The 9,972-nt window shown below is 38.3% G+C and overlaps 1 protein-coding gene across 1 annotated transcript; it reads right to left on the bottom strand.

Annotated features, from left to right (window-relative positions):
- Nucleotides 1-385: 385 nt before the first annotated feature.
- Mtrnapol (mitochondrial RNA polymerase) lies at nucleotides 386-9,132 on the bottom strand. The gene is made up of 9 exons (XM_071792164.1): nucleotides 8,852-9,132; nucleotides 8,345-8,461; nucleotides 8,024-8,226; nucleotides 7,663-7,856; nucleotides 7,203-7,588; nucleotides 4,336-6,715; nucleotides 3,957-4,128; nucleotides 3,768-3,871; nucleotides 386-3,626 (listed from the first exon to the last, which is right to left on the bottom strand). Exons 1-9 carry the CDS (start codon nucleotides 8,982-8,984, stop codon nucleotides 3,515-3,517), a joined length of 3,801 nt encoding a protein of 1,266 aa, XP_071648265.1. The 5' UTR covers nucleotides 8,985-9,132; the 3' UTR covers nucleotides 386-3,514.
- Between the last annotated feature and the right edge of the window lie 840 nt (nucleotides 9,133-9,972).

Raw genomic sequence — 9,972 nt, 5'->3', positions numbered from 1 at the left:
ATTTCAAGTTAATATATTTACTTAAATCAAATAAATTTTTTTTTCAGTGTACTAGTGATGTAAATCTATCTGTTGCCGTCTGGAACGTGATGTGAGTTAACGGTCCGAAATTTCAAACGGAGGAATTTCGCATGTCGAATAATTTTTATGATTCATACCAATATTCAATCTTTTAATCATTTCTTATGAATCATGAGTCAAATGGAAAAATATCAACTGCCATGATCTCTAAAATTCATACCCCATAAGTTGGCATTAGAAGTAACTATCACTATTATTTATGTAAGGAAAGCCCTTTTGAACCGAGGTTAAGTGGGCTTGGTGTCAGGATTGAGGGCAGACAGAAAGGATTTCCACAGGGACGAGTAATCAAGGAACACACAACTTGAGCACAGGACTTTATTCCGATGTAACTTTGAATAGTGAGCGTTACGTACGACCTGGTCGGCGGTCGTGAGCGAAGTCTTGCAGCCGCTGCTGCCGCTACCGAAATCCCGCGCGCAACCTGGGCGTCGCCCGCCAATCAGCGTCCTCCGCCAATGGGCGTTGCCGCCGCGAACGCCATCTCGAACCGCGCGCAATACCCGAGCGCTGTTAATAATTAACGTCCCTAGCCAATGGGCGTTGCCGCCGCGCACGCCATCTTAACCGCGCGCAATACAAATGAGGCCTACGACCTTGGCTGACGTTTACATTTATTTAAATTTAGTTTCTGTTGTTTACACACAGCCAGCAATATATTTAAACAGAATTTGTTTAAAATAATTCATTTATTAACAGATATTTGTAATTTCTCTTACACAATCTTAAATTTATTACTTATTCACACTTCTCTAATTAAAACGAACAGTTAATATGTCGCGTCATCATTTTCCGCTTTCCGACCCTATCCCTCGGATCCCTCCTATAAACTATGAGAGACATTTGCTCTCGCATTTGCTTATGGTCCCTGACCCAACAGTTCAAAATTTATTATCAAATAAATTAGGTTCGAAATCATCACAAAAGTAAAACTCGCTTACTTTACTAGTTAAAAACATTTCTTTCATATCGGAATCTAATTCTTTAAAATTCTCCTTGTCTATCGTGTTTCTCACAAAAAACTTAAAGCAATACTCCTCCAATTTCTGAAAAATGGGTCATATAATTAGACACCTAGACATACATATAAATAGATAAATAAACATATAGACACATTTATTACAGTACATAAATTTTGGCGACAAAGCTGATACTGTGCGGCAGTTTTATAATAGAATTGTATTTTAATGCATTTACTTGTGCAGGTAAAAATCTCGGGAGTTCCCCGGTCTTACTTAAAAAATTAAGTCACAGTGCGGTCTCGCTTCGCGTGTACCTGGCGCGAGACACTACCGTGTCTCTTGATAAATTGATATTTTTTTGTAAATTAACTTCTCGATGTGCATTTTTCAATACAATCGTAATCGATGCTCGCTTATAATCCGAACCGAACGTAATGTTATCTATTGGTCATGATAATGATCCAACAATGGAAGGTATTTTTTTCCTTCTTATTGATCTGGTCGAAATACGACCAGATTGTACATGATCAGGAGCGACAAAGGTAAGTCCGATCTGGTCCGAAGAAAGAAGATTGGATACGATAAAGGTAAGTGGTCAACATTGACCACAATGGACCACAATGCATAAGGTAACATACACAGAGAATGATAATTATTCTACCAGCCAAGGAACATTTTTTTTTTCCAAGTAAGTTTTCTTACAACAAAGAATATTTCCTTAAATAATAAATATGTAGAGGCTAGTAGAGGCTCAGTATGTAAAAAAAATCCAAGTTAATTCAGGCAATAAGAGCCTGAATACAAAGAATATTTTCTCACTAATAGTTTTCAAATATCTTGACACAAGTCTTTGAAAACCAGAATATTGTTTTGAGTAAATAAATTACATTTACTCAAAACAATATTCTTAACTTGTGTCAAGATATTTGAAAACTATTAGTAAGAAAATATTCTTCGTTGTAAGAAAACTTACTTAAAAGAAGTAAAATAAAATAAGTAAATACTTTTCTTGGCTGTAGAACGATTAGTTTTATGTGTGTACAAAATGATTTAATATATCTGTTAATTTGCCCAAAGTAGGGCTACTTTCTTTTTATATTTCCTCGCATATGAGCGAGATTGGAAAAACCCCAATTAAGTCCCACACAATCGTGCGCGTGTCAAAACCCTCAATCAGGTCTCTTATAAATCGTGTCGCGGTATTAGACTTATATTAGATTGTAATACGGGTAGGTAGGGAAATGGATAGGTAGGACTATAGATCGGAATACGGGTAGGTACACTGAGAAAAAAAATTGTTAACTTGACTAAATGCGTTCAACTGATTACCATTTTTTAAATTAAAATATTCAAGTATTTAAATCAAATTACATCATATTATATAGATTTAATATATCATATTTAATTTAAATACTTAAATATTTCAATTTAAAAAATAGTATTTAGTTGAACGTATTTAGTAAAGTTAATAACTTTTCAATCGAAGAAAAATAGAGCGTTGAGCCGTAACAAGGTGTTGATGTTCACACATTCTATACTTAAGTAAAGAAGTAACGATTCTTTTTATTGTGATTACTCGTGTAAATTAGAAATAAGGTAAAATAAACTTTGGACTAGTTCTTCAATAATAAGAAATATTACAATAGTCACATGTTTTACATTGTGATAATTTCGTTTTATTGTACCGAATGTTACATGTATAATTTTATCATATAAGAAATATTGTATGAAATTTTGTTGTATATTATTGTATATTGTATATTATATTTTCAATTTTGTATGTGTAACTCTTTTATAATGTTGTATGTACATATTGTAAAACAAATTGTAAAGAAAATGAAATACCTAAATGATAAAATTGTAAAAAACATATTCTAAAGAAAAGAGGACCGTCAATCGGAATTGACGGGGAGGGCCTCTATAGGTTGACCTGTTTCTAACGGATGTTAGTTAAAACTTAAAATAAGAACCAATATTTAATTTATAACTAAGAAAATCCAAAGTCCAAAATGCATTTAATGGACGGCCTTTAAAAATATTGCTTATATACATATACCTTTTCCTTAGTACTAGTACCAAGTTAAATAAAATTAAATTATGCATTATCAGATGAAAGCAATACGTTCCCATTTTGCTACAAATACAACTGCATTTAAATAAAAATTGAATATAAAATCAGATTTTTAATACCAGTCAACAGTTATCAAACCTTTTTTTTTATCTCATTTTGAATCGAGCATAAAACGTGCGAAGTAGAGGTGTTTTGTATTATATAAAGCATTTTTGAAGTTTTAAAAATGTATTGTCCTAGCGAACTATTTACATATTGTCCTAGAAGTTATTTTACATATCTTAACATTATGTCTGGCTGTTTATGCAATGCACATCAGAGCCAATTCATATGTTAAAACTTTACAGTAGTTTACACATTTACGTATGGTACATTTTCTTGCAATAAATACAGCTACGTTTCAACTAAAGAAATATTGAGACGATAGGATTGTGTTGATATCGAAGTTACCCTTCTGCGGCACTTTCTTGAAGACCTCTAACGAGACATCATTGTTCCTCAGCTTCAGAGGCCTAAAATTTCAATTAAACGATCTTAACAAAACGCATCAACCACATCTCACCTTGCTTCTTGTTTTGCAATTCGCGGTTTTGGATTTCCAACCAATACATTTTTCAATATTCAAAGCTTTAAAAGATACGCAACGAACTTACCGCCCATCGCTCGTGAAGTGCTTTACGTATTTCTTACAGAAGAACTCGGACAAATCTTCGAGAATGGGTTCGCTGTGGAGCGCGATAAATTGCTCCCGGCAAATCTGAAAAGCAAGAGACATTGCGCGTTGAGGTTTTATCCGGAAATATTTACAGCAGTATATATGTATCTCCATGATAAATTCTTACTCTGTTCATAATATCCACCGTGCACGGATGCGTCCAGAAACAATCGTGCACTGACATAAACGTGATCCCCGTCTGTTCGGAGTATAAGCTCGTTAACATCATGTGGCAGGAGTCCAACGAGTGAATAAAATTCGGCGCAAAGGCATTCTTTTGCTTCACAGTGTCCAACTTCCTGTAAATGGTATTTGTATCGCATAAATTTTATTTAAAAAAAGATATGATATAAAAGTAAATACAAGAGATAGTTCCGAAAAGGTCCAAGAATTAACTGATATTTAGAAACAAGAATTCTTGCGTTTTCCATTTGATCATATAGAAGGAACAATGAGAAATATGAAAATATAACGAAGCGTGTAAACACGAGCGTTAGTGCGCTCACCTAAAAACCTTGACTTTCGGATTGATTGCCTTATTGTGCTTGGAATAGGGCTGTATGACCGGAAGACCTAATGGCGTCACCCACTGCATGTATTGGTTGCACCTGATCGTGACAACGCGAGCGCAATCCGTAAACCAATTCTGTATTTCCTTCGCGCTCTCAAACATGCTTTGGAGAGACATAAACGTCTTTTCAACCAGGTACATGCTGCCGCTCCAAACGTACTTCTGATCAAAATCTTTCAAATCGCTGAGCTGTCTGGCGATCTGTAGTCTAGCGCCGAACTTCGTCACGCCGTACACTGTGGTCATCACAGTCTGTTTCATGACCTTTCTACTGACGTGTCCTTCCAGAGCCTTCGCTATTTCGTTGCCGGCGTCCGCGTCGATCTTCCTGTACTCATCAACCATACCAGCGACGACACTGTACACGTCCTGCGGCCTGTCCGAAGGATACAAGTTCACGCTCTTCGCTCCTATCTCATCTCTCCCGAGCGCAGCATAATGCTGCAAACCGTTGCAACTACCGTCTTGATGAACGGGAAGCCGGCAGACATACTCCTCCACGTTCGGGGATTGCAGAGCATTATCTATCTCTTTGCACGCCGCCAGAGTCTGCCACGGTTCGTCGGCCTTGGTCCACCACATTTCTCCCGTCAGGGGTTTCCTCGCACTGTCCACGATCAGGTCCAGTATCTCATTCGCGAACTCTAGCCGTTTGTGCATCGGCTCCCTCTTCTTCAAACCAGTCATGTTTATCGCGTGAATCTTCAACCAGTCCAGACCCTTAGGGCCCAAGGGCTTACCCTGGGCGAACATGAGGATCGAGCGACCTAGGTCCGAACTGAGATGGGTCAGATGAGGCGGCACCGGATATGCCCTACCCCTGAAGTCCAGATTATGCGGCATCCAGAATACCTTGTCCCTAAAGTGATCAGCGATAGACAATTTGTAGAGGCAGTCACACCATAGCGCGTGCATTTCATTTCTCGTGCGCTTGAGTTGAAGCAGTAGCTTTGCGATCTCTCTAGCATTCTTCTCCGTTTCGTTCGCGATCACCTCCGACGAAGGTGGGACTACTGTGGAGGGTTGAGGTACATTCAACTCCTTCGAGCCGCCCTCTCTGAAAATCTGAATCAAGATATCCAATACGGGCACATTGATCCTCCATGGGATCGAACCGAGTTGATTCAAGCAGTCGAACGCTGGATAAAGCTGCTTCGTCGACGTGCTTCTCAAAAGACGCGACGGTTTCATGTAGGGATCGCGAACAAACGGCACCTTGGAGAGCAGATAACCACCGGTGTTTACGTCGATCCAAGGACGCGGCGGAGAGCATGTCGGCAAGGAAATTGTGTCGAAGGACAGAATCTCCGGATGCGAGTCTTTGTAGAACCTGTGTAAGTAAGGGTGAGGCTTAATTTCCTCCATCAAGAACTTGTTGGAATGGAGCCTGAAGAGCAAGTAGAACGCGGGTATCTGTCGTTCGGGCGCGCCAGGCTTAGACACGTGTGGTATCTTCACATCGTTCACGATGATATTGTATAAAAACTTGCCAACGTTTATCATAGTGTTATGAGACCACTCTGGCACTGTCATTTCGCAACAAATACCAGACTTTTTGGCCTCCTGGACGAGTTGTTGCCACTTCATACGCCCGTTGCTGCTCCTTTCAATGGGATCCTCCTGCATGTACCACTCCAAATATTTCTTATAGGTTTGAATGGAATTCTCTACGATACCACCCTTCATCTTTCGGTGAAACTCGTATCTCTTGTAAATATGCATTCCTAGCGTTAGGTAAAGATACGTCATAGTACAGCTGTATCCCTCGGAGAATTTGGTCAAATGGTCGATTTCGCTCAAAATCGCATTGACATACTCCTCCTTGGGTAACACTTGTAGAAATGGATACAAAATCTTTAGATCGGTCTTCATCTTTGTTTCCTTCTGCTTCAGATAAGTCAAGTTTCTCTCGAAAGCCTCGGTTACAGTCGACTTCCAAGTTTCCTCCCATTCCGTGATCCGTTTGATAGCTTGTTGTCTAACATTAGGATTTCCAGTGAACAATGCGACACTCTTTACCGGCACCTTACACTGATTCTCTAAGTCAATCTGCGTACGCATCATTTCCCGCAGTTCGTTCATGGTCACTACTCCCTTCGCCGGGCTCTGATAATCATTGTTCATCGTCAGATTCTTCAGTAGATTGCAGCTGTACGCGGTGTCTATGTCTTCGTGCTGTATACGGTATTGCGAATCTAATAATCTAATACACTGAAGAACAGTATTACGTTGCGTCGCGTTCATTTGCACGTTCATTACTTCATCAAAAGAGACACCATCGCGGCTCATGTCTGCCATCACTTCTGCTGCACTCTCTGTAAGGAGAAGATTGTAACAATCAACTCAAATTGTAACAATTATAAAATTATTGTAAGATCCAAAAAAATATCTATGCTTGAAATCTTATCAAGATCTTTCATTATCTATACGATTATCTCTGCACATGTGTGTAGAATTTAGAAATATTACAATATATCATTATATATCGAATATATCATTATATATCAAATATATCATTATATATAGAACAAGAAAAATCACAAATTATTTTAGAAAGATATTCTGAATTTATTGAAAAACATTGTCAATGATGTTAACTTCATAAAAAATCCGACTATGTAAAAAATGCATTGCGTGCATTACATTTCCTTTTTAGAAAATTTACCTAAACAGTTTCTTAAAAAAAATGCTTAGTTTTTTATATATTTGCAAGTCCTAACATTTTTTTAAATTTGAGACTTGCTTTTTTCTCGCCCTATGTGTATATTATTTTTTAAAGCCATATTGATAATCCCCATTTACCTGCTCGTTTCTCTTGGTTTCTTATTCTTCCGATTATCTCGAACATGAAAGCGTACGTTTGGTAGTTTGGCTTGACAGAATCCACCTTCATTATTCTGTAGATTTCGAATGCCTTTTCCACATGCGCATTAGAGACATGGGTATTCAGAAGCACATTATACAGAGCGGCAGTAAAGACTTTGCTATGCTTGAGATGGCTTTTGTTCAACATCAGTAACTTGAAGGCCTTATGCGGCATGTTGATTTGTACATAAATGTCCATATGCGCTAATAATTGAGAAATCAGATTGTGATCGGAAAGACGCTTCTCGGATTGATCTGCCTCATTCGTAAAGGGAATTGTAGCATATGAATTTGAAGTCACGTTGTATTTCGGTGTCTGCATACTGAAAAAACGAATTGTGCACATGATATAAGATAAGGAATCTCTCCTACAGATTATCCAATTAATCGTACTTACAGCATGCTATCCTGATTTGTATCTTTGGCCTCATTTTTGTCATCTTGCTGCAGCATATTCAAGAAGGAAGAATCCTTAATTAACATAGTGTGATCATTTGTTCCAGATTCTTTCAAATTCTCTACGACTGCAGATGCGTCTAATTGCTCAGATTCCTTAAGTATGGCGCAATCTGTATTGTCTACCTTGCCGTCCTAGAATTGATACATCAATTTCTGCAGGTGATTCGACTATCATGATATTTAAATTATATTCTCCGACATTAATATATCTGACTACCTCTACTCAGAAATAATTCTTACATAATTTAATTCCAATTTTGTTCTTCGAGATACATCATCATAAAACTTGATCTATTTACCATATAAGTCAAATCCTTCTCAAGCCGAGTCTTTTCATTGGAATCCTTTGTTTGTGTCGTAATCGTCTCCTTCTTAAGATGAAAATTAGAAATCTTGTGCAGCTTGTCTAGCGTAATATTAGGCTGACCAACCAAGAGAGACACCTGAGCAGAGCTCAATTTGCGGATCGCTGCTTTTCTGTTGCTAGTCGTCTGATCAGTGACTAGTATCAGTAACGATAAAAGATGATCAGTTACTTATTAATTATTAATTGCTCACTTCTTCATTATTAAATAGATACATGTCACTTTTTGTGTACTTTGTTCTCTACACTGGCATACCTTCCAATAATTCTGCGTATTTCTTCGAGCGACGTTTAACTTTCTTCTTTTGCAAGGTGGCTTGTAGTTCTACTGTATCAGTTGTTGCATAACAGCGTATCACCGTACATCTCATTGCTGAAAGTATACAAAATAAATTATTACAAAGTTCAGGTAGAAAAACAGATACAATCCCTCAGTATCCCATTCAATCTTTATGACAAGGTCTATTTATGTCTGAAATATTTTGAGCTATAAATATGTATACATACATAAACATCTAGCCAAGAAAAATTGATTAAAGCTTTTGTTAATTTATGACATTGTCACGTTATACCAATTAATATGTAGAAAAGTCAGAGTGGAATACACGATAAAGTGTACAAATCTTTCCTTACGACCGATATCAGAAAAAAGAAAAGTTGCGAAAAGGTAAGAGCTGTAACGAGGTAAGGAAGGACCGAGCTCGCAAAATGACAATATGTTACTCGCAATTATTCGTAATTAAAGATCGTCTCGGACACGTACCGCGAGGCGGGGTCAGATGATGGAAATTGCAGAACGAGCATGGTTGCGCCCGATAGGTTTGGACGGCTGAGCGTGTTGACATAATACGCGCATTCTGCATCGAGGCGGCCCGCGTCTTCAGGAAGTTGAACATCCTTACAATGGCCGCGCTACGCGAGTCATCAATTGTCGAGAACGTCAACGTTAATATTGGCGAGACGCGCCAATTGCGCTAACCTCATCGCGCGAGCCACCATAATAACACGAGGTCAGTACATAGCAGAAGAGGACGGAGGACGGAGAACGGAGCCAACTTTGCTAGCGCTCCTAGCGGCTAAGAGTGGCGCTCACCGTCCCCATAATGAAGTGAATCAATTGGTGTAAAGAGAACACCGGGGAGGCAGTGTGGTTTAGTAGCATAATGCCCGATCTACAATAGCTGTAGTAAGCTGTAGTAAGCCTCAAGATGTAAGAAACTGACCAATCACAGTCGATTATTCTCCTCACATTCGCCTGTAATTGGTCAATTTCTTACGGCTTGAGGCTTACTACAGCTTACTACAGCTATTGTAGATCGGGCATAAGTGCTAGATTCGTAACTGCGAGGATCCAGGTTCGAATCCAGCTGACCACCTTTGAAATTTAATTTCAAAAAAAATATTTGTTGGTTTCCTTCCACACGTAGCAATTGGGCTGTATGACTTTGATTTCTATTAAAGTTATATGTGTGAAACCTGTCATAAAATCACAACGTGTCACACAGGGTGTGCTCACGGGCCCCTGTTTCGTAGGTCTATATATACTCTTTGAAATTGGTCGTCAAGCTAGGGGAGCTTGGGAGTTTAAAAAAAAAAACTTTTTTTGGTTTAAGGTTTAACCCTTAAATTCCACGGTGCATATCTAGTCGCATAAGTGCTAGACTCGTAACCGCGAGGACTCGGGTTCGAATCCAGCTGACCACGACAAATTTTTTTTTTTTTTCAAAAAAAAGACTTTTTGGTTTTCTTCCACACGTATCTTCAAAACCATTGATAATTTTTCGTAGCGTCTTAAAAATTGTGTCCAAATTCAATATAAAATATAGTAACTATGGCTGCATTCCGATATTCACTATCAGTACTGCAAATCTATATTTTACGTCA

The sequence above is a fragment of the Temnothorax longispinosus genome, chromosome 11, assembly GCF_030848805.1.
Source record: "Temnothorax longispinosus isolate EJ_2023e chromosome 11, Tlon_JGU_v1, whole genome shotgun sequence".
In the NCBI taxonomy this organism is placed as follows: domain Eukaryota; kingdom Metazoa; phylum Arthropoda; class Insecta; order Hymenoptera; family Formicidae; genus Temnothorax; species Temnothorax longispinosus.
Note: the sequence above shows the minus strand (reverse complement) of the source record. Positions and strands in the feature narration are given on the sequence as shown.